Source organism: Hippocampus comes, unplaced genomic scaffold (assembly GCF_001891065.2).
Source record: "Hippocampus comes isolate QL1 unplaced genomic scaffold, H_comes_QL1_v1.1 scaffold292, whole genome shotgun sequence".
NCBI lineage: Eukaryota > Metazoa > Chordata > Actinopteri > Syngnathiformes > Syngnathidae > Hippocampus > Hippocampus comes.
The window spans coordinates 20188-44845 of record NW_017805880.1 but is presented as its reverse complement, the minus strand read 5'-3'; the positions used below and the strand labels follow the sequence as shown (position 1 = coordinate 44845).

General features: G+C 47.9%; 1 protein-coding gene and 1 long non-coding RNA gene across 3 annotated transcripts in view; one reads left to right on the top strand and one right to left on the bottom strand.

Moving 5' to 3' along the window:
* LOC109527222 (uncharacterized) overlaps nt 1-19045 on the top strand; it is a 24336-nt gene extending 5291 nt beyond the window's left edge. Inside the window, exons 2-3 of the long non-coding RNA XR_002170493.1 lie at nt 8480-8484; nt 18972-19045. This is a non-coding gene — a long non-coding RNA (uncharacterized LOC109527222). The remainder of the gene's footprint in view (nt 1-8479; nt 8485-18971) is intronic.
* Nucleotides 18241-24571, bottom strand: apbb1 (amyloid beta (A4) precursor protein-binding, family B, member 1 (Fe65)). 2 transcript variants are annotated; one of them, XM_019889009.1, is made up of 14 exons: nt 23974-24571; nt 23229-23434; nt 23090-23149; nt 22921-23000; nt 22771-22837; nt 22511-22657; nt 21907-22034; nt 21660-21665; nt 21442-21556; nt 20571-20649; nt 20416-20496; nt 20220-20335; nt 19801-19977; nt 18241-19458 (listed from the first exon to the last, which is right to left on the bottom strand). In XM_019889009.1, exons 1-14 carry the CDS (start codon nt 24515-24517, stop codon nt 19303-19305), a joined length of 1962 nt encoding a protein of 653 aa, XP_019744568.1. In that variant the 5' UTR covers nt 24518-24571; the 3' UTR covers nt 18241-19302. The 2 variants fall into 2 exon arrangements, with proteins under 2 accessions (XP_019744568.1, XP_019744569.1); XM_019889010.1 differs by lacking the exon at nt 21660-21665 and having other exon boundaries at nt 23974-24517.
* Between the last annotated feature and the right edge of the window lie 87 nt (nt 24572-24658).

Genomic DNA, 24658 nt, shown 5'->3' with positions numbered 1-24658 from the left:
GGGTGATAAAGAAAAAAAAAAAAAAAGCTTAATTTGTACATCTTTTCCGCCGTCTGGTCTCATATTTTGCCGCATGATAACATCAGTGCGCAATAGGCGCCGCTGTTCAAATTCAAATAAATTGAGTTTTATTCCTTCACAATGAAGGACAGAAAGCGCGAGCGAGAGAGCGAGCCCGTGGGCATGCTATCGTTTCAGTTTAAGTTGCTGGACTAGGGAAGCGGTGGGGGGAGCGGGGGGGGCAGCAATTATTAATAAGATGATGGTGGCAGTCATTCAGCCCCGCCCTCCGCTGCATTTCTTACGCATCATTTACACGCAAACATGCCAGAGGAGCCCAACCGGCATCGACAAGCCTCACGCTAAAGTGCGGGAGACGTCCGCGTCACACCAACGACACAAACGCCACATTCAACCCCCACCAGAAAAAAAAAAAGAAACAACAACAGCAGCGACAAATTCCGCAATCCAATTTAACTGGGTCACAAACACAGATGGCCAACTGCTTCGAGTACACCTGTAAGTGATGCGCTATGGTGCTGAAATATTCATTATTTTTCCGACACGATAAAAAACTATATACCCGTATATCTCCACTTGTGAGTATTGTTATATTACCTATGGACATGTGTTGCTTATCTGTTGGTGCTCAAATATACGGCGATTTTCAGAACCGCGACGATGCTCATGTTAGCATGTTTATAGCGTTTTGCGCCGCTTGTTAGCATGAAGCGAAACAGATGTCCCGAAGACAAAACTAGGATGTTCTAAATACACGGTGTCACTCTCTGTGCTTTATGTTTTGGGGAAATCCTCAACTGGGTCTGGCATTCCACAGCTTAAAGCTCACTGTGTGTGCGCAGGTAGCAATTCTCCCCACCCCTCAAGGTTTGTACAAGGTTGCGAGCGGTCGCCAGGAAACTCGACAACCCAAGTTTAAAGTTGCCTTTTTTGATGGAACGATCTATATTTGGCAAATTGCCGCCGACTGTCAAGCCCGTTCTAAAACTATGACTATCGACGCTAACGTTAGCACGCATAGGGTGTTACAATTAAGCTAAACAGACTTTCCTCAGGCAAAGCCACATTTATTTTTCCTAGTTTTATCTTTTGTTTTGGAGTAAAAGTCAAGTGGGCCAGCCTGGCTTTCGTGAGCTTCAGGTTCCTTTGTGTCATGGAATGCTCAAGATTTGCCACAATGCTGCCTTCCGTCAAGTGACTTTGCTTCACTGCCACCGTACAGCACAAGAAAGCACCAATTTGTCCTCACAAATCAAAGTAAGAAAGAAAAAAAAAAAAACAGCAAAAAACTGGAGAACTTCGAGATATTTGTTTTCAAACATTGGGAGTGAAAGGAAATAAACATATTTGGAGTTTGTTACTCGCCGCCACTGCATAACGTCCTCAGTAAGCGCATCACGCCCGACAACGGCATCACAGAAATGCTAAACCGACAGCGGGATTAAAACCCAGCAAAGTGTGGCGAGCAATCAGCGGCGCCGGGTCTCCGGGGACCCTCCCAGCGGCAACGATTTCCAATGCAAAACAAGCCTGCGCCGCGGCTCGCTAATTCCGGGCTTACATCTGGGCTGGCTCATGGGAGGCAATCCGTGCTCATCATTGTGGAAACCGTCTTGAATTCCATCCAGCCGTCCCTTTCCTATACTGCGAATCCTCATTACAGTAAATCCCCCCCCCCTCCCACTCCCGCCCCCGAAATAAGTGAAATCCACGACATTTTAATATCCTATTTAAATACTCCCCAGGCAGGTTTTTATCGTTGTAAGGCACCACTTTTTTTTTGGAAGGCCTTTAAACACACTCTTAAATATTGCAAAGACGGATAAACAATATTTTGAGAGAGAACAAGAGCACGGTGGACGACCGGTGAGCACATGCGCCTCGCAGTGCGGAGGTTGTGGGTTCGAATGCGGCCCCTTCCTCTCCAGACCCAAAGTGTCGGCGTCTGCAATGAATTGCCCGGGCGGCCCGTTGAACCTTCTCATCCCATAAAAAGTAGAATTGGTTTACTTGAGAAAGAAGCCGTTGACGAATGCGCCTTTTATCAATCCACGTGGGGGCTGGGTTGCACTAAACACCTCGCAGGGAAAGAAAGAAGGTCAACGGCGAGGGAGTCATCGGGCTGCGAGGGTTGACGGACGGGGTCAAAGCATTTACGCGGAGTCACCAAACCTTGGTGTTATTTTAGGGGATCAAAACTTGCACATAAGGTCAAACAAGACAAAATTATCAAAGAAAAATTAAAAAAAAATGTTTGCAGCGATGACTGTTTGAAAGTGCTCTACAAATACAGTTGAGTTAGTTGAGTTGAGTCAAATTGAAGCATGTTTTCCCATCATGCCATAGGGGCGTTCACTTGCTCAGGGGTAATTGGGAGAAAAAAAAAGCTATACGGTATACGGATATTTTTTGGAGCATTTGGCCTACATTGGACCACATTTTTTCTGGTTTGATGATGATGTCCGTTGGGCTTTTTTCCCCCACAATGCCGCGGGGGATGCGCATGCGCACGTCAACACCCTGTGGCGTTAAGGAAAAAAAAAAAAAAAAAAAAGACTTTTGGGTGGCACCCGACGGTCACACACACCATTGAAGCACAAGAACAAAAGGGCTTGCTGCAGATGGGGTGGGGGGGGGGGGGCACTTGAAGAGAGCGGCTCAAAAGGTTAAAGGTGAAGTCGAGCCGTGGCGTGAAGGGTGAAGGTGAAAAGGTGGTCTGGGGTCAAACCTTGTCATGCGAAGGCTTCCCGATGGTGCGTGACAAGTGGCCATCTGCGAGCATGCGTCCGGATTACCGCCTCACGCGCCAACGGGCTCCGAAATCACATTCGGAGGTTCCGTTGTCTGAGGGTGGGAGCAACTTTTCTCCCCCAGAGGACATGTCGCCGGTAGCGAGCGTTGGCTTTCCCCCGCCACGAGTCATTTTCCCCTCCAGCGCGGCAGGCCATCTTCTTCACAGCGAGCGCCGCCGAGAGGATTTGGCCACACTCGTGCACAACACATTTGAATGAGATGCGCGGCCCACGCTGCCACGTATGAATATAAATGGACGCCCCCACCGCATCACCCCCATCGCTAGACAGCGTCCGACGGCAATCTCAATTCATGATGAGTTGTGGATTGGAACAAACCTGCCCCCCCCCCGCAATCGCTCTTTTTTGGCAACCTTGTGTGAAAAATTCATCCGGCAATTGCGAGCTTCTCATGCGTGACAGCGTCGCGCTGCGCTTTTTTTCAGGAAGGCCTGCATCACACTCGACAGAATGGCGCTTCTCCAACTTTTGGCACCAAAAGAACAACTTGGCGCTCCGAGTACGATGTCTGCCGCCGTCGATTGCTTCGACCGTCTTCTTTTTTTTCACTTTTGTGCAAGTCAAGTCATTTCGGAAATGGTTTGATCCATTTGGCTGCCCCCAAAAAGCGCAACGCAAAACTACTCGGCACCTAACAGTTGTCCGAGGCAGCCAGAAGGCGCTCGAAGTAGGAGCTCATAACAGCTGGGAGAGGCTCCAGCGGGCCCTCGACCCTCCTGAGGAGAAGCTGATTTGACAATGGATGGATGGACATGGGTCCTGCAATTCATGGACAGACAAGAACATGTGTACGCTCAATGTCATTTGGTACAAGGCCTTTCGTAGCTCCACAAAAAAAAAAAAAAAAGCGGTACGTTTTTTTTCCCGGTCTGACTGTCATGCCCTCGCTAGCCCACTCATTCATCAGCGTGGAAGATTAAGGCTCCTCGAGCCCAGTATTTAGCACAGCGCGGGTTTAATGTATCAAGTCATGAATAATTTGAACCCTGACCTCAGCGATCTTCTTCCAGTTAGCTGCTCTCTACGTGGACAGAACACCGGCAATGAAGACGCGCCATGAACGGGGAAGCTTCATAACGAGCTCAAGCTGAAATTTCAGTAAAATGCAAACAAACTTTTTTTTTTTTTTAAGTGTGCGCTACATTTGGGGCGACATGAATCCTGGCCGTCATCATTTGGCTGCGGATGTCGTGCGCACTTTTCACTTGATTTCCGGCAACTCTCCCGATTGACTTGAACGTGTAAACAGCGGCGGCCATCTGTCTCCATCTCCTTGAATAACGCCTCAACACTTATTCCCTTATTCATAAGACTCCAGAGCGCCAGGCAGTGTGAGCTGGGGGGGAAATCGGCGCAGGCGGCGTTAGTATGCATACGCATGCCTCTCCTTTGCACACTGCGACAACACTGCAGTGAGTGTGGGAGGGGGGGCCTAAAGGGCGAGGGAGGAATAAGGTGAGAAGGAACAGAGATCAAATGCGGAATAGTCTCGGAGTGGCCGTGAGGGCGTCCGCCAGCGAGGGAGACGTCCAGCCCGGCACGGAGACCGTCCTTTAATTGAAGCGCAGCCACTCAGCGCAATAAATATTCCGCCGGCGTGCGCCCAAACACAACCGGCGAGAGCGAGAGAGAATGAGAGAGCGAGCGAGCGAGCGAGCCCACGGTGGATGTGCGCCGAGCAGCCTCCTTATTGTCTTGTTTTATTATTAATACTCTCCTGCCGACCAGCTCAGGAATACGCAATCAAGTGACCCCCCGCGCTTCGTATGCTAATGTTGGAGTCGCTGACACGCGGCCGACACCCGACACGCTGCGGCGCACGCGCTAGCAACAAATCAGCTTAGCGCGGCGGCGATATCGTCACATGTGATCGGCGGGGCCGCGATTGTCCGACAGTCGGCCCGGGAGGGCGCCCGCGAGCAACCCAGTGCAAATATTTGGGGACTTAACGGCTGAAATGCTTTCACTGCGGCATTTGACGTGAAGTGATCCCTCGCCACTTTGCGCTTCGTGTTTTGCATTTTCGGGGTTTCTTTTTAAATAAAAATGAATCATAAAATAAAAATATAAAATCTGGGGAGCCATATTGTGGAAAGACGCGATTCCCCGCACGCCGAAAAAAAGAGCTGACGTGTCTCGGAGGCTTTGTGCGGGCCCACTCAAACGAGGCGCGCGATCCCGCCGGGGCGTGACATCGACCGATGAGAGCACGAGTGGCTTTATCCCGTGAGCCGATTGGCTGCGCATCATCGCCGCCTCAACCAGCATTTTCCCTCGTCTCTCAGACTGTTTCTCAGCATTGTGTTCGCGCTAACTTTTTGGAACGAGTTAAGATGCGCGCCGAAGCAACTTAATAAGACGACAAGTTGAACGTCATCGCGCTCCCCATCGCCGCATTTTTTTTCCAATTTAAAAACCGCAGCTACGCCATCAGCACCTCTAGCAAAGGACTCTGGAATGAACCGAAAGCCTGTCCGAGTCAAGTGAGAGGCTCCTTCGACACGTTTCGATTTATTCGCGTCTCTCAGATGTGAGACGACATTGTGGACAGCGGCTCTTGCCATCCAGCTTCCTCCCGCGTGTCCACCCACGCAACTGGTCTGTGGTCAACCGGCGGTCGTTTCAGAGCTTCACCGACAGAGGGTGCTAACATTTAACTGCATGCAAACATTCCATCCACATATACAAACAGGAAAATTCCGAGGAAGGGGTGGGGCCCATTTTTCCCCGATTTGCTCAAAGGGGGGCAGTTACATTTGAACCCCCAAAAAAACGGTAACTCGTCAAAGACGATCAATTAAAATCATTTGGACGGCACAAGTCAAGTTTTGCAATCAGCCCTTTGTCAATCATGCTTAAAAAGACAAAAAAAAAAAAATCCTTGGGGCACCTCAAAGAAAAGGGGAGGTCGCTGGCGGCATACCAATTTGCTGGCCCTCGGATCAAAATTTGACTGGCGCCATGCGTAGTTCTGGACAAAAATGAATTTCTTTTCTTTGAAAAGGCGCGACGACGTTCAGGTGTTCTTTGCGTCGGCGCGGCCCGCGGCTGGTGCCCATTTATCATTCACGTCTCGGTGGCGGCGAGCGGCGCATTCATCTCTCCATCCGTCAGTTCAAACAGCCTTTGTTCCACACGTGGATTCATCTGTCGGCGACCCCGCCGCCGCTCGGCCTTTCATGTGCACGCGTCTCATTCCGCCTGTCCGCCTCTTTACCGAATGCCCTCCGATGAGGCGGCGCTTGCTGGCAACAAACATTTCAAGAGGGTTCGCCCCCTCGACCGTTGCGGTGACCGTCACGCCAACTTCCAATGTGTATTCTCAATACAAGAGAATAGAACATGTGGCAGGATTGTTCTACATGAAAAAAAAGAAGTAGCGACTGACATCCGGGCCACTAGGCGGCAGTAAAAGCCAACAAGCATCCAATCCATTCAGATATGATGCGAAAACGTGAGGACCAAGCCGCGGGATGGACGCACGGACACTTGATTCATTCCGTGGGGTGAAAATGAGATCATCCCAGCAGCGCTATTTACAATTCCACCAAAGCCGAACCCCCCCAGTGGAGCCAAACGACCCTTGCGTGTCATTTGAACAAGGTCGAGCAATTGAAAATGCGCTATTTACAATTCCACCAAAGCCGAACCCCCCCCAGTGGAGTAAAACGACCCTTGCGTGTCATTCGACCAAGGTCGAGCAATTGAAAGCGGGGCTAAATGTCCGAAAATTGATGACTCCGGTCACACAAGTCAAGCCCCGCAACCTGCGTCGCTCGCCATTTGGAACTCGCAGGCTATGCCGCCTTTCACGCCGCACAAACTCCTCAGAACGCCGTGGGCAACCGCTGGTTTTGTCAGTGCGCCACAGGCCCTTTGAAGTCGGGATTTGCGCTTCGTGCCGCACTCACATTCAACTCTCCATTTGTCACGGACGCATCGAAAGTCGAGAGAAGCGGGAGGCCAACTAATGGCCGCTAAAGCGGATGAGGCGGCCTGACGGGCGGGCGGAAAAGACCCACCTTGGCATACTTTTGAGCTCTTTTGCGCCGCAGCCGTCCGACTCAATACAAGACAATGAAGATGATGATGCGGGGAGGTGGAAAACAAACATTCCTTGTGGGGACGAGGCCAAGAGCGCCATCATTAGCGCAAAGCGGATGATTTGAATGCAAGTGGACTGCGCGTGCCAGCATTCGGCCCCTTTCACACTCGCCAAGCAAGCTGACAGTCTGGCGCGTCAAGAGCCGATGCTCGTTTGAAGGAGTTTTCTTTTTGCTCTTTTTCTTGATGGAGGATTTGGAATAAATATCAAAAGGGTCGATCAAGTTGGTCGCACTTGGCGGGTGGCAACGCAAGAGGGCCGCCGGTGACTTCACTTCTCAGGCAGCACGTCACACGTCCAGTTTTTTTTTTTTGTTTTTGTTTTTTTAAAGACGTTCGTGGTCACACTACAAAGTTGCGGGCTTCCACTGCGCTGCACTTGAATTGAAACTGCTTCGGAATCCAAATCAAAGACTTCCACTTCAATTCATTGCTTGCTGAATAATTCTATGCGGTAGAAAAACAAAAGAAAAAGCAGATGATCTTCAGCTGGGTGGATGAATATGCAAAGACAAAGCACTCGAGGCGTCTTTTCCGTCCCATCGCAATTACAGAGCGCCACTCCGGTTCACCCGCGTCCATATTCATATCCACGCGCTCCGACTGCCTCCGCCGAGCGCCCGCTTGGCTTGTAGCGACACGGCCGCCTTCGTTTTTGTCCACGGACCTCGAAAGCATCGCCGCGTCTTCATTACGACTAATCGGATGGCCACCGACTCGTCCGCACCGGATGGGCGTAATACGGAAGCGTGGTCCTTGGACGGCGCCCAAGGACGTGCTCCTTCAATCAAAGAGCAACAACACACACACACACACACTCATGCACACGCGCACACACACACACACACACGCTCTCTCTCTCGTTGTCATTATTTGGTGCATAAATGAGCAAAAATAAGGCACAGCTAGCAAGCAATGGCAGATGCACAGCAATGAAGTCAATGTCAGCCGCGGCGGCAGCGGTTCCGTTTGATCAGAAGGAGAAGGGTTTGATTTTTTTTCCAATATAATTCTCTCGGGATTTTTCCGAAATTTATTCTCATTCATATTTTATTTTGGATGAAGAAGAAGAACAATTCATCATAACATTTTGCTCATCGCCAGAATCCTTTTTTTTTTTTTTTTTAAATAGAAATACGCCACAATTCGTCATTCTGCTGGGACTTCTGTCTGGAAATCTCCATTTTCCTTGGAAGAAACAAATAAATCAATAAATCAACACACTTAATTGTGGTAGTCGTGCAATCGTTTGGCCTTTTTCCCCGGCTGCATCTGCTGGGGCTCAGTGCCACTTGCTCCGAATGCAAAAATCAGCCCCCCTTTGAGCGAGGGACTGACTGACAGAGCCAGTCGATCATTTTTCCGATGAGGGACAGCGTCAAACAAATCATCCCTGGCTCGCGTGTCACGCGGCGAGCGCGGGATTCGACGCTGACTGATGGCCGCGGCGCACGTCAGAAATCTCAATAAAAGTCCAACAGATGAGAAAATTCAGAGTTCGGCGTGAGGGCTCATCTCCAGAAAGTCTCACGAATGCCAAGGAGAGGTTGGTCACTCGCTAGATTCAGAAGTACACCGTTTGTTATGTCGGCGGGTGGGCAGGTTGGTATGGAACGGAAAGTAGATTGCGATAGAGCTAGCAAAGTGGGTGATACTGACGGTCAGGGAAAAAAAATCAAATAAAAATCAACATTGCAAGATATGCCGACGAACAGTCACCAACAAGAGCAATTTGCTGACACTTCCGTTGAACCAAAACTATATGAAGGACTACGAGACTTGACAAGTTAGACTACCTCGAAAGAAAAGATGAGCCAAGTTGTGCAACACACACACGAAACTCTCGCCGAGTTGCGCAAACACGCGCTGTACCATTTGACAAAGCAAGTTGGCGAGACATTCCTACGGGAAATGCCGCCATCAAAGCTGTCTAATCTTGTGGCTTGTTGGCTACTAAGCGGGTACGGGACGCAACTAGTTAGCTCGCTTGGTAAGTATTAGGAAGGTATGTGTATGTAGCGAGCCCCGTAGCTATGAGCTAAGTATTAGGGAGCGGATGGGTTAGAGGATAAGTACCGTATATCTAGCTAACTAGCTAGCTAGCTAGTCGATAATGGGTTAGCAAGTCGATACGAGGTTCGGATGTCGGTAAATAGTTAGATCATGACAGTAGGTGGCTACATTTAAGAGCAATGTTGTAAGAAATGATATCAAAATGTTTTGTGATCGTAGTTTGCCAGATATGGAGGGTTCAATTCTAAAATACGCTCACATATATTTTTGCTCTTTGCGTGCCCTTCGCAGAACATTGACAATGGCGACCCCACCCTCCCCCCACCTCCACTCAATGAGCCACAAGTGCGCAAACTCTGAAGAGACGTTGCCGTGAACCTATTTTGACTGAAGCGTGTTTTGAGTCCGCGCGCACGCGTGCGTGCATGCGCACTCGTGCTGATGCACAGCTGCCTGTCCGATGACTCCCCTCCCGCTGATTACATCTTGCCTTTCAAAAACGGACAATTATGAGAGCCCGTGACAGAATTAACACGATGCCAGGATGTTTCCATCGACAGCGCTTGCTTTCACCCGCTGCTTTGACTGGTAATTGCACGCAGATGACAAAGTGAGTGGGGCGGGGGGGACAATTAGAGCAGGTAAAGTGGAGGGGGCGGTCCGAAACAGATGTGTATCGTCTCCGCCGAGTATTTCATCAACACATTTGGCAGAAAGTAGCGGAATTGAAATTGGCTTGTGTGTTTGAATGAGGACGCGTGCTTGAAGTCTCAGATGAGTGGTCCGACAGCAATTGCCACAACAACATCAACAACTACGGCAACATCATGTCTACTGTTAGTTTGAGTGCCCCATCTGCCCGGTTCACATGTTGCAAACAAAGTCGGACTCTCCAGGGCAAATTTGCCAGTCGCATCAAACCCAAACGGCAGACTTCTTGACACTTTTTGGGTGGGTCAACACATGACAGACATGCCCGGCAAGTTTCATGTTGCTCAATGAAATTGGAGAAAAGCTCCTTCCCCGAAGACCACTGGGAAGAACAATTTTTTTTTTCAAAATCACAATAAAATGGCTGCTTTCAACCCAAATAGCTGACCTGCTGTGTTTTTCTTTTTCAGGCATGGCTTCTTGAGACTTTTTTGGAGGGTCTACTCACGATTGGCATGTCGACCACATTTTGTGAAATTGACTAACATTTTCCAAACCAAAATTCAGAGCTTCCTGATGACCAGTTTGGTGTTTTACATCGAGTCATCACACAGCCACCGTTTTCCGAGCACACGCCGCGATGGAAACTTTGGCTTCTTGAGACTTTTTTTTGTGGGTATAGAGACAGTCTACTCATGATAAACATCGATCAAATTTCATGCTAGGATATGACATTTTCCAAAAAAGGTGCCCTCTCTACACCATGACTACTTTGGCATCAAATTTTGCCACCCACAAACTAGGATGACGACATTTCAGCATTAGCCGTTGTATACACATGCTTCAAATTTGGTATCAAACCGTCAAACTCTCCAAAGGACAACGTCGTCTGCAACGTGCACCTTGAAACGGCCAACGTGGTGCTGCTGTGAAGCCAAATGGCTGACTTTCGCCGTTTTTGTTTTGGGATTTTTTTTCCAACAACAACTTCCTGAGCTGTGTCATGACCAATATGGACGAACGGTCTTGTTTTGCACGCACGCGTCCCACTTAACCTTTCACACACCGCGAGAGGCCGCCGGGGCATTTGTGTACGACGCCGCGGAAAAGGTCACGTGCATTGAGGCCTATTGGAAAAAAAAAATGGCTTCATAAATATCACATCCCTTTTGGAATGTTTATCGACTCCAGCCAAGAACAAACACATGCTGCCGGAAATGAAATCCTCCAATTTATCCTCTTCGAGTTCCAAACACAACTTGTAGTTTTAACCCTCTGGTCTCATTTCAGCTTGTTCGAAAGCCGCTGAAACATTTGGCGGCGTTTGAACTTGAACAAAATGTTCCCAAAAACGCTGTGTACTCACCAGAGATGCGGCCGAGGCAGACTTTCTTGGGGAAAAAAAAAAAACTTTTCCGGGAAGTCTTCTGATTATCCGATCCTCGGTCGCTTCCCAGAAAATAATGAAAAGCGCTTTTCTGAAAATAATCCAAAAGGTCCAAAGAAGAACCTCATCGAGCCAAGAGGCCTGCTTCCATGCTGTCTCTGCTGAGTCCACACACACACACGTGACTTGAGGCAGCCATCTTACTTTTAACCCTTGACCTTTGAAGTCAGTTGACACCTCTGAGTGCGGTAGCCATATCTGGCCAGTGGGGGGCACACTAAACAAATGTAACGTACTTGGGTCAAGACTTCCAACGGTAGAACAGGAAAAAAATGGACCACTTTGCTGCCACACTGGAAAAAAAAAGTTCAACATTACGCTATAACACAAGAAGTTACCCGTTCGGCAAAGCAAAACAAAGAAACGACTTGATCATCATAATCTTGATTTTCTTGATTTGACAGTGACAATGCATACGGGCGGTTACGGCGAATGATAATTCTCAATTCCAGTGCCCAGCTGGGCTCTTCCCTCGCGAGGAGAAAGCGGATCAGATAATGGAAGGATGGATGGACGGAAAAGTGATTTCCGACGCATGGATTTCAAGGTGCTGCACGTATGCAAATGTGAGCAGCCGGCAGATGACAAAGGTGCGCCGCGCCTTTGATCTCTTGCAGGTTTGGGCGCATTTTGTTGCCCCGAATCTCGTGCGTTTTGCTCCTTTTTTATTTATTTTTTTTCCTTTGTTTGCTCATGCGTGCGATTTCATTAACACTGCTGCACTAAAAGCAGCACTGTTGTAATTAAAGTCACACATTTCTGTGACATTTGCCGTGCGGGCGTGCATGCTTCTTTTCACTCGGAATTCTGAAAAGTCTTGTCGATTTTTCATTCATCTCCTCTGGTACTCAATCCACATACTGCAGTTTATGCTTTTTCAAACTGACACATTTAGAGAGCAGGTATCTTAGAACAATATACGCGTGCGATGGATGGATGGATAGATAGAGTACTATTAGTAAGTACTTGGAGATCAATAAAATTCCTTGGAGGCGGTCTCGTGCAACGGAAGAAATTGGGTTACTGTCCCTGCGAGAACCAATGTAATTGGACTAATGACTCCAGCTGATCAACGGCATATGAGGACAATCATAACTGACCAGTGTTTATGGATCATGCCGCTCGATACCTGCCACTACACCACAAATTCATCAATATTCGTGTGTGTGTGCACGTGTAGTTAAAACACTTGCTCAAGTGCTAGGTGCCTTCAGCTACATGGAAGGCGAGCTAAAACATCTATCTATGCAGACCCTGGATAAATGACTTCATAAAATGCGATAAAAAGCTAATTGAGGCGCTAGATTAAGTGCTAAAAATTCAAGTTCAAACTAGAAAAAAAAAAAATGAAACGCTTGTACAGACACCTGACTGGTTCAAACACTAAAGGGAGCTGACCGGTTGCAACGAGGGACCCAGATGACGAGGACAGGTGAAGACAAAAAGAGCACAAAACCAAATGTAACGCAAACAAAAGCATAACAGTGTGTCAATCAGAAGCAACGGGTTGAGGGGCACACATCCCCTTTCCAGATGACAAACGCTTTGTCCGCCCCACACCTCTGACCTTTTCCGGCTGTCGACGCAGACAATACGGTGGACACACTCCATCGTCGCTGCAAATGAGGCGGACGAGAGAGAGTGCCGAGGAAGTCCATGCGTTGTTGCCTTTGTGGTGCGTCGTCGCGCCAAACGGCCGTCACGGATCCGCGGCTTCACATCGACCGCGCGCTAAAAGCCTCTGCGCTGCTCTACCGCAGGCTACCAATGCTAGCTAGATGCTATGCTGTTCGTAGGGATTTTTTTTTCAGACCGATATCAGTACGAGTCCTCCTTTCTGGAGTATTCACCAATACAGATACCAAGTATTGATACCACGAGTACTTTTGTTACATACAATTCGCCCCTCAAAACAACGAACAATAATTTTAGAGAAAGATGATGGTGTATTTTTTTTTTTCCGCAGGAGTTCCTGTATTTCTCTTGTTTTGAAATAAATGGGTTCAACCAAACAAATGACTCAGTCAACAAACATCGGAAAGCAATACGTCCGCATCATCTTATCCAGTTCAGGGAGATTGCTGAATGGCAAAGGATTTGCGCGGACGGTGAGAGAAGACGCAAGTCCCACGGGACCCTTGCTGCTCATTTCCTGTCGAAATTATTCATCGGCGCGCCGCTCATTAAAATGGAGGGGCAAAAAAGGGGGGGAAAAGTGACATTGTCTTGTTCGTGTGACCTTTCCTGCCAAGATGGGTTTTGGTGAGGGGACCCAGGGAAGGGGACGGGGGGGGGTGCACGCGTCTTTAATGAGGGCTGTTGCGTCTGCATCTAATTGGACAATAATGCGCCCGCGTGAATCGACCGCACGCTCTCTTTGGCCTCCACAAATCTTTCGAGAAATGTTCAAAAACTAAATCCTTCTTTCTCAGGTCGACACCTTGCTCTCATTTTGTTGGAGTCGTCATTTTATTTTTGGTGTCTGAGACGACAATTTCAGTTTGAAAATGATTGTTACCGCGTTTTACGTCAAGAGTTGCTTTGATTTTTTTTTTTTCCCCCCCATGTAAAATATACGCTTTGATGAGGGTCCAAAATGGCTCCTCTGCTTCCTGGCCGTCGACCAATTTATGTTGGGATGAATTTGACTGTCAATAATTCCACAAACGCTTTGGCCGGTGCTACAGGCGACAAATGTGAAGACGCCTCTGAACCGCTGTTGCATATTCATGAAGAATCAAAGGCGGAACATTCAAATGAGATGAGGACACGCCTCAATTGGCACTCGAGCTGATGTTTGGAAACATAGACTTATATAGATATATTTTTTTTCACTGTTCTCTTACATGATTATGTTTTCGAACGTAAATAAAAATGAATCCTCCTTTTTTTTTGGAGCTTGCTTGAGTTAAAAAAAAAAGGCGCAGTGTTCTAAAGTACATAGACACATAGCTCATGTTAAAAGAATTTGAAAAGTACTTTTCAGTTCTGTAATTATATTGTCAACAAAGCCTTGTTTGCTTGCGAAATACAAAAAAAAAAAAAACAAAATACGAAACATGTTTCGAGTAAAACGCACCATCATTGAAAAAATAAGGGGGTGCATATGCTTTCCACCTTGGGCTCCCCTCCAGGTTACCTCCCTCCCCCGAGGACTCTGCACGTTGCCGGCATCAAAAAAACAATGCCCGGCTATTTCTATTGTTCTGTGCTCAGATGTTCCCACAGGTGGCGAGAACAAAGTGGGTGTCTCTCCCGATGAATATGAATGAGGAGGTCCCTGTGATGGGATGCGATCAGTGGAGAGAAGAGAGAGAGAATAATCATCAGGGCGCCCGCTCTCCACTGCCTCTGCTCCGGCCGGCCTTTTTAGCTCGCCGGATGCTGCTTTTCGACAACAAGCGCTCTCGGTCGAGCGCAGGCCGCCACTCGACATTTTTGACATTATTCATCAAAAACATGTTTTGGGATGATGACACGACCGTGCGATGATGTCTTGTTGACGTATTGGACGAGCACTGATCATGAGCTTTAATGTGAGATGTGACTCGATGAAGTTTGTTGCACAAGGATGTTTGACCATGGATGCACAGCTAAAAACGTTTTTTAAATTTCATGTTATCATGTGAGGGAATATTAGAAATAGATTTTGGTATGGGAAGTATACATCAAGAGACTCAATATAAGGTGTGAGTCAATGTGCCTGTTTATGTAGGGTGTCTCTCCCGATGAATATGAATGAGGAGGTCCCTGTGATGGGATGCGATCAGTGGAGAGGAGAGAGAATAATCATCAGGGCGCCCGCTCTCCACTGCCTCTGCTCCGGCCGGCCTTTTTAGCTCGCCGGATGCTGCTTTTCGACAACAAGCGCTCTCGGTCGAGCGCAGGCCGCCACTCGACATTTTTGACATTATTCATCAAAAACATGTTTTGGGATGATGACACGACCGTGCGATGATGTCTTGTTGACGTATTGGACGAGCACTGATCATGAGCTTTAATGTGAGATGTGACTCGATGAAGTTTGTTGCACAAGGATGTTTGACCATGGATGCACAGCTAAAAACGTTTTTTTTAATTTCATGTTATCATGTGAGGGAATATCAGAAATAGATTTAGGTATGGGAAGTATACATCAAGAGACTTAATATAAGGTGTGAGTCAATGTGCCTGTTTATGTAAGTGTAGTGTTTTGTTCTGTTTTTAAACTTTGGCGCACCCCCCAAAAAGTAGTCTTTTTTTTTTTCTATTTAAGGGTCGATTGAAACTGTAGTTCCAGATACAGAAAACCCGAATCAAGGCATTTAACATGAGGTCTGAGTTGATGTGCTTTGGTGCACCTTTATTTTTGGACTTTTGGCGCACCCTTTTGCAGACTTTTCGTTGTACGACGACATTATGTCATGGTAGGTTGAAAATATATCTTCAACCTACCATTACATCATGTCCAGATCTGGAAAGCACTCATCGGGGGATTTCGTAGGACGTACAAGTTGGTGCACATTAATTGTATTTGCTTTTTACCTTCGGTGCACCCTCCAAAGAAGTTCATCTTTTCTGTTCTTTAAATTATCGTCATCGTTTGAAAGTGGATTTAAGTTATAGTTGGAGATCTGTAAAACATTTGAGACGATTTGCCGCACACGATTAGCCACGTATCTCAAAGAAAAACAGCTATGGTTGATTGACAGGGAGGAACTACGTGGTCCGACTGCCCCTTACGTTCGTTACACTCGGTCAATTTTCCTCAGCAAACAGAAGCTGCAGTAGGTGTGTGTGGATCTCCTCCGGCTTCATGTACAGTTTTCTTTTTGCAAAATATGATTATTTACCGCCATTTTAGGGCTGCATCCAAAAGTGAAGCGGGTGCGAAAGGGAGCCAGGGCCTCTGGTGGGCTCGGAGCGGCTCGTAGTAAGGCGAGTTTTGCTTGTCTTCTGACCTCCATTTTCTCATCTTGACCCCCCGTCACTCGTCAACACGTAACATGGAAGATGGCCACGGACGATGATGGAGGAGGCATTGGGCAGAGAAGGGGGGGTGAGGGGGGGGGGGTCATAAAAAAGTGAATCAGACGCTTTTTTCGATTGGTGCGATGACTGACAGCTTGCTGCTTTTCCATCAAGCTTATTGCAAAAAAGGCTGCCGAACAAATGGAGGGATGCTGCTGTGAGGAGGAGGAGGCGGATGGCTTCCATATTGTTCTTTGAAAAAAAAAATGGGGGGCGGCACTGTAAACAGAGGCAGGTTGAGATGGCCTCCATGTCATGAGATAAGTTCATTCTGAACCCAAGAAAGAGGAGGTGCAAACTTGTGCAGCAATATTATCGCACTTACATCATTTCCTATAATTTGGGGCATGTATGAACGCGAGTGAGAAGAGGACGGAGCCCAGTGGGACGCCCGTCGGGAGCCTCCTTCATCCTGCTCCGTGATTGGTTGATGAGATGGAGGACGAAGAGGGAGCTGGGAGGAAAAGCAATGTTCCACAAGACTACACATTCATTACCGCAAATAAATCTCCATTAAGACAAATGCCAGCCGCATAATCAGGCGACAATTATACACTTGCGATTAGTCCACCCCCCCGACGCACACAGCCACGCACAAAATTGTGAGTGACATCCGCACAGAATCTCAAGCGGAACAATAAGGACTCAAAAGAACCTTGTTCGTTCATATTTTTGCTTCATTTATTTAGCGATCTATTGTTTTTGTTGGAGGCGGGTTCCGCCCCCAGCTGGTGGCCAGCCAGTGTTAGGGCACAAAGACCAAGGCGGCCATTCGCACCAAAAGGACAATTCAGAGTCTTCAATCAACTCCCACACATGTTTGTGCAAAGTGGGACGAAACCCCAGCGCCTTGGCCAACGAGCCACACGCTGCTTCAGGGGAGGTTGTGCGGAGCAGACGGCGGGGGCGCGCAGTTGGAATACCGATCAGGTTTCTTCCTACAAAAAAAAAAAAAAGTCCCGTCCTGAGTGGATCGGGAGGCTTCAAACCTGGGCTAATTCTGCCTGCGAAGCGACGTTATTAGCTTCCCACTGGCTTTCATCTGCAAAGCTTTTTTTTTTCCAGGGGAAACAAAGGGATGCTCTTTCCCTGGGAAGAGGCGATCGTCACGGGAACGGGTGGGGGGGATGCGGAGGAAAGGGTGCAGGCGAGGAAAGAGAAAAGGAAAAATAAATGGAAAAGAGAAAGGACGGGCATTAGAAAAGGAGAAGTGAAAAGGAGAGAGGATTGAGGAAAGTGAAAAGGGATTTTGAAAAGGGAAGGTGGAAAGGAAACAAAAGGTGAAAAGAAAGGAAGAAGAAAGAAAAGGGGAACGGAAAAAAGGAAATGGGAAAGAAAAGGTGAAAAGGAAAAAAAGAAAAGGGAACATGAAAAGGAAAAAGGAAGCAGGAAGGAAAAGTCAAATGAAAGGTGGGCAAGCGTGTGTGTGCGCTTTGCTTTTTGTTGCCCTGCGTTTGGGTCCAGGACAGGAAACCTCTTTTACATGAGAGTGCAAACATGCTGGGAAGGGGGGGCGCTCAGTGACACAGAAAGCACAAGTGACATTTGCAGGTACATGTGGAAATCCTCCAGAGAGACGTTCTCTTCCTAACAGAACCACTTTCAACTACCGCCCATTGCACAAAAGAGGACTGGGTGCAAAAAATGACGGCGTCCAAGCCGTTTCGCTTTCGCGAGCTGCTCTAATTAGAATTTTGCTCGAAAGCCAATTTGACACCATAACAAACTAACCCGCCGAACTTTTGAGTCACTAACCCGAACACTGACTGGAGACCGAGGCTCCAAACCTGATCCGTTGTTTGAAGCCCAACTTGAAACTCTTCACTGAATGTCTCACTCGGGCTTTCAACCCGTACTTGAAACCGTAAGCCTCGTTCAAACCAGGAAGCAGGCTTCTGACTTCCTCCTCAGATAGATTAGAGACCTCACATAGAAAGATGGAGAGATAGCAAGATAGATGCTAGCCAGCTTAGCTTGTCTCATGCATATGTGTTGTGTATATCAGACGGAAAGAGAGATAGGTGCTAGTTAGTTTAGATCGTCGTATATATGGCATAGATAAGATGGCTCGATGGATAGCTGATTGATGAAAGCACAACAAAGTGTAGGGCTCCACCTGGTGGTTCCAGTGTGCACTGCAAATAATAACCGCCCCTACCCAAACAACAATCACAACACAGCAATGATATGTTGACATTTATTGTGCGCTGATTTCTTATATATACACATCCATTTTGGGGAACACCTAAAATGTACATGTGTAGAAATAATAAATTAGAATCCCGCTAGCCGGACATGGGCATGATGGGCAAAAGGTGAACGGCAAAGGCGGCGGTTACGTGATGAACGTGGGTGAGTTAGTGTCGCTAATATAGAAATATATACAGGATACATACTTTTTTTCTTTTTTTAACCATTAGCCTTGACTATTACTAGGGATCTACACATCAACGATGAGATCATTCAATTGTTCCTTCCAAACAAAAAAAAAAAAAAAAAGAAAGAAAAAAATCATATTTGAATGTGTGGAAGTTAGGGTAATTGCCTTCCATACAAACGAACAAACCTGCTCTGTGGTGGCTTTCAACGGCTAGTTTATGATCACACACACGCGCGCGCACGCGCACACACACACACACACACACACACACACACACAGCAACTAGAGTGACGCACAGAGAGAACACGGAGGAAACACTGAAGGGTTCCCACACTTACACATGCTTCGGACAGAACGACTGAGCAGGGGTGTGCGTGTATTCACAACGTGGCCGTGTTGTTCCCTTGCTCTCTGGGTGACATTTTTGATAAGGTCGTTATTGCACGTGAGCCACTCAACTTGCATGCAAATCAATGAATGAATGATGACAATCTCTTTGGAAGACTGATGTGTGTGCATGTGTGTGTGTGAGAGACAATCTACAGTATAGCGCTCATTCGAGCATCTTTTAGCATGTGACGTACATTACGTCCCAACATTCCAAGTGTTGTTTCTGTTAAAACACAAAAATAGTTCAGAGTGACATGAAAGAACCCCAGTAAGGCCGGAATTCCACCTATTAGGGGAGGAAAGTTTCAACAAAAAAAAAAGAGAGAGAGAGAGGGGGACAGATCAAATCCCCCCCCCCCCCCCGAGCTACTCCACAAGACGACAGAACGAGTGTATGAGGTGTCAAGTGTGAGGTGGATGGGGTAGTGTGACACGGAGACGTTTTGCATGGACCTTCCTGGTGTTGCGGCCCGTCAAGGCGACTGGGAGCCCGACCTGTAGCTCTTGAAGCTGCCCAGGAGACTCTGCACGCCCTTCTTGACGCGGCGGGCCACAGAGTCGGCGGGCGGGGTGGGCAAGCAGGACGCCAGGCCGGGCGGACGTGCGTCCAGACACTTCTGGTAGCGTAGCTATTAAGAAAAATACATATACATAAATCAGTCAATAAACTTTTTGTGTTTTTTTTTGTTTGTGTTTTGGTTTTTTTTCCATCACACCAGTTACAACGGTCTCCTACGGGACATTCTGTCCGCCAGGACCATAAATGAGTTTCACTTTAAGCTGACAAAAGGAGACAAAAATGTAAACGTGACCTTTTTACAGTTTAAATCTATAACTCGGGTATTCTATTCAGATTTCAGGCTGACACAGTTGGCAAAAAGTAGAATGAAAAGGACTACTTTGACCCTCGGGCAGACACAGGTAGTTGGAATGCAGTCGGTCCAGAGAGACACAAATGCATGAAAACTGACCATGCAGGCGGCCTGGACGGCCTCGCTGAGGCTGGCGGCGTTGGGCTCGCACCAGAACTTGTGGCAGGTGAAGTCTCGCGGGCCGTCGGCCATGATGAAGGCGAAGGTGCGGACGTCCTTGCCCACGCCCATGAACGAAAGGAAGCGCACCCGGCACTCCGACAGAACTTCTTCTGTCTGAAATCAGCAAGACATATGATATGATACCTGTGAGTCATTATTCAAGAATATGCAGATTGGAGGGCTGAGCTTCATCAATCATTTTTTCCTTGACACCATCGATACTTAAAAGTGTGTTCCTTGTGATGACGGGAGACGCATTGTTAATTGGGAACTGGATTTTAAGTCCAATGACAAGAAAATCAAGATAAATACTCGGACATTTGACTCTGAGGAGATGTAGGCCAAGAGCCTCGCACCTGTTTTGCGAGTATGGTGAGGGTCGCGGGCGCCACGTTGACAGACACCGGGGTCCAGCCGCTTTTGTCTTTGCCCACCACGGCCGCCTCCAGAGCCTCATTGATCACGTCCATACCTGCCAAACGTTTTGTCACGTCACGAGCGTAGATGACATGCGCTGCCCCGGAAAGGAAGAGGCAGTGAGTGTTTTCTTACCCACTGGCTTGAGGACAGGCTCACTGCCGAGGTAATAGACTTGGAAGCGCTGGAAAAGTTCATTTTTGGGAGCTGGAAACTCTGGTGAGCAATAGGAAGGGATGAGGTGATCGAGTCCACCGATTCAACTTGTAGAAAAACGTGCTCGCCTTTACCTTCGACAGACAGGGGTTTGCCCGTGTCCGAGCTGAGACGACTCACACCTGGCTTGGATGCCTTTCTTTCCATCATTATCTATTACCAAAAAAAAAAACAAAAACAAAAAAAAGACGTTTTTTTTCCCACCCAAACTACAGCTTGTTCAAATGATTGAATACCAAAACGTAAAAATACGGGTTCAAAAACCCAATTAATAAGTGCTAAAACACGTAAATACGTTTTGGGTTTTTTCCACCCTTTTTTTTGATTACAAAATATTCATCAAGGGCTTTGGAATTTTTTTTCTTGCAAACAAGTATTTTTTTTGATTACAAAATATTCATCAAGGGCTTTGCGCACCGCCTCAGTCGGTCTGGGGGCTGTGGGCATGATTTCAAGATGATAAATCACCACTAGATGGCAGGAATGGTTTTGATCAAATCTTGCGAGTGAGCGCAATCAATCCAAGTGCCATTTTTGTGTTGTTGTTTAGTAGGGAAGCACTGTTTGGATATTAAATATCAACAAAATGGCATCAAAGTGAAATATATCCTTTCACAAGTGAAATATATCCTTTCACAAAAAGCTCTTTTTGCTCGGAATTTTTTTTCTTGCAAACAAGTGTTTTCAAGACACTTGCCAAGAATCGACTGCTGTTGACTCAAGAATGGTAAAAGGTAGAAATGTACTTTTTTTGCTCCTGATGAAAGAAGAGCGTTCAAGCTTCCCTTTGCTAGGTTCCATGTTTCTCTAGCTGGAGATCCCAATTTTCTACAGGCCTTCATAAATGAGTCCAAACAGTCAAAAGATGGCTCCCGATTTGAGAAAAACGGACGGCGCCGAATGAGTTATGGTGTGTTGCATCGAGCATCGTGATAGGAGTCCCACCTTGGAGCACATCTCATGCAAAGTGGTGGCAATGTTTTTGGCGGGCGAGTCGCAGCGAAATACGTGACACTTCAGGACCTGCGTCAGATTATCCCGGGCCACGTAGGCAAAATCCCTGTGGGACAAAGCACAGAAATATGAACCGGTCATATTACCATACTATTATTGGTCAAAATTGTGGCAACATATTCAAGACAAAAAAAAAACTTCAGGAATACCTTTCCCTGTTCGTGTGAGCAAAAAGCAGCATGGAAGAAAAATACAAGCGTTAGAACAATGCGAAGCCACCGCTACTTGGTCGATGCACATGTAATGGCTTAAAGTGTCCAGGAGAGGCCCTCAATGTACAAACAAGACAACTCAGAGCTCACTCGCCACTCGTTGAAAAGCAAACCATCGGGAAACATTCCCTGTAGCCGAATTGTACTTCGGGCTGTCTGATCACGAGTCGGGGTGAAAACGGACCTGCCGTTGTCTCTGCCGACGCCCCACACGCGAATGCTGCCGATGGGCTGCGTGTGAAGCAGCGTCTGTCCCAGCGGATCGATCAGGTTCATGGTGTCGCTCTCCAGCACCATCAGCATGTCCTTACCCTGCGCAAAAACACACACAGATTGGAAGGTGGCACTTTTGCCATCGACATTGACGGGAGCGCAAGGCTGGCCCATCTGGACAGAAAATAAAACATTCTGCTTTGTATTTTGGGGGTCTTCGGGGATGTGCCTCATTTGTCCCGAAGCCAAATAAGCTTTGACTGATTGAATTTTCCTCCTACACAACTTTCGACATTGACGGGAGCGCAAGGCTGGCCCATCTGGCCAGAAAATAAAACGTTCTGCTTTGTGTTTTGGGGGTCTTCGGGGATGTGCCTCATTTGTCTCGAAGCCAAATAAGCTTTGACTGAGTGTGTGTGTGTGTCTTCGCAGCTATGTTGTTAGTGTAATCGGGGCATGTCAGCAAGGACGCATTTAGACCTAAGGGAGTGGCGCAAAGAGGAAAAAAAAATCAATAAATAATAGAATTGATCAAATGCATTGAGTGCCCAGCGTCGTGAGAAAAAGACGGTCACCTCTCCCCAGATGCCGGCGGTGTCATGCAGGTTGTGCTTGTGGTAGGACAGCTGGCGAATGCAGTTGTTGACGGCCACGCTGCTCTTGCCCGGCGCCATGTCTTCCTCCGACATCTCCACCCAGCCCAGCGAACGCACTGCGAAGCACTGCCGAGCGCCGCCAACACAAGGCAGACAGTCAACCAAGCGTATCGTTTCCTCAAAAAAACGAGGAATCCATCGGCCTGTCGGGTGAAATGTGTATGTTTTCACTTGGGTACCTTGCTCTCTAAATCAGTGCAGAGTGGGACCAGCTTCTCGTCATCCTCAGACTGGGGGCAGTTGTAGCTACAGAGTGAGGGACAAATGAGAATGTTGCACTTTTTCCAAATGATCCAAAAACCTGTTTACATGACAGCAAGAGCAAATACTTGAGGTTGATGGAAGCGTAGCGGAGAGTTGCCCCCTCAAACTCTCGCAGACTTTGATCAGACGCAGCCTCCGCTTCCTCCTGAGGACGCCGAAACAACGGCTTAAAAGTGAGGCGGGGGGACCCTCCTTTCTCTGCCCCACCCGCATTTACAAGACTGTTTGGGTTACCTTCCACAGCTCTCCGTCGGCGCCGCCTTCATCTGTGCTGGAAAACTGAGCCCAGGTGTCCTGAGAATGGACATTTGCCATTTAAATGAGGAAAAAAAGGAAAACAAATCATAGCTTTGGATTTTGTAGGGCATCTAACCTCGGGCTCCTCGCACGGCGTGGTCTCCAGGGACATGGTGGAGGACAGCATCGAGTCGCCGACCTTCCCCAGCGGCGAGGGGGGCTCCCACTGGGTGGTGCCGGTGGGGATGTGCCAGTAGTAGGTGCCCGACGTATCGCGAACCCTCATCCAGCCGGCCGGCAGGTCCGTGTCCGTCTCGAAAGCACTCGAGTCCCAGAAGGAGTCTGGAGAGGGACAAATGTGGATTGGAATACTACTGGATTGTCACATGCTTCCACATAGCCAAGGAATAAGAAGCAGTTTAGCATTCAAAATGAATCTTACTCTCCACTACACGACAAAAAAGGAGTTTTAAAGATAAAGAGAGATTTTTGGCAGGGGATAAAAATAAAAGTTGCTTTCCTATGGGTGCTGATCATTTTTCCACAATCTATCGACAGTTGACGAGGCTGGCCCATGAACAGCGAAAACCCGCATATTGATGAGACCCACTGAAAATGCACAGCGAGAGGGAAAAAAGGTTTGCATTCGATTTTTTTAATGAATCCCCCAATTAATCAAACATCTGCATTTTTCTCTGCCAAAAATTGCCATCAGGCTCAAATAAATAAATACAACAATCAATCCAGATCAGTCAGGCCCTAGTAAAAAGCACCAAAATGTAAAGGGGCCAGATTTTATTGCGGCCTTCAAATTTGAAATCACTCTCCTGCAAGATGACAAAAACGAAGTAGGGCCACTCAGGCTCTTCGGATGGCCTTACCTCTGTTACCGTTGGGAGAAGAAGCATCGGCGGCGTTGTCCTGAGAGGTGGCGGGCCAGTTGGACTCGTCGTCGCTCGGCGTCCCATTGACGTTGGCGAACAGGAGGCACGCGTTCCTGCCGGAGACACCTCCTTCTCTTCCTCCTCCTCCTCCATTGGGGGCCTCCTCTCCATCCGCAGGACCTTCCTCTGACTTCTCCCCCTTGTCTTCTTCTTCCCTCTCCTTCTCCTCGTCCTCGTCCAAGGCATGGATGAGGAGCGGCTCATTGAGGATGTTGTTGGCTTCTTCCCGGGCGGCCGCTTTGGGGGACTCCTCCCGTTCCCCGTCCGGGTTGCCATTGTGGCTGATGTTGCAGTTGTGGTCCTGCTCCTGCTGGTTCTCGCTCACTTTGCGCAGCTGGTTCTGGCCCTCCTTGTGCCACTTGGCGTTGTTGCCCGTCGACTCGTGCTCACACCAGTCGTTCAGCTTGTTCTTCTTTAGCTCCTCGTCGCGATGTTTGTTGACCACGTACGGCCTGACGTCGTCGTCGTCGTGGCCGCCCATCGCTGCTTCGAGTTCCACGTAGCTGGAGGCCAAGACGGGGGAGAGAATATACGTCTCTGAGTGCCGATACCCGTGAGTTTGGTCATAAGAAATCAAGTTATATAGCCGATATAGAAAGAAGTCTTACATCCTCTAGCTTTA

Coding starts and splice junctions, on each gene's coding strand:
- apbb1 (XM_019889009.1), bottom strand. CDS start 24,517: ATGGGCGGCCACGACGACGACGACGTCAGGCCGTACGTGGTCAACAAA. Junction 20,650..21,441: donor TGCATGAGATGTGCTCCAAG/GTGGGACTCCTA, acceptor TTTTGGTAATAG/ATAATGATGGAAAGAAAGGC. Junction 19,459..19,800: donor CCGTCCAGGCCGCCTGCATG/GTCAGTTTTCAT, acceptor TTTTCTTAATAG/CTACGCTACCAGAAGTGTCT.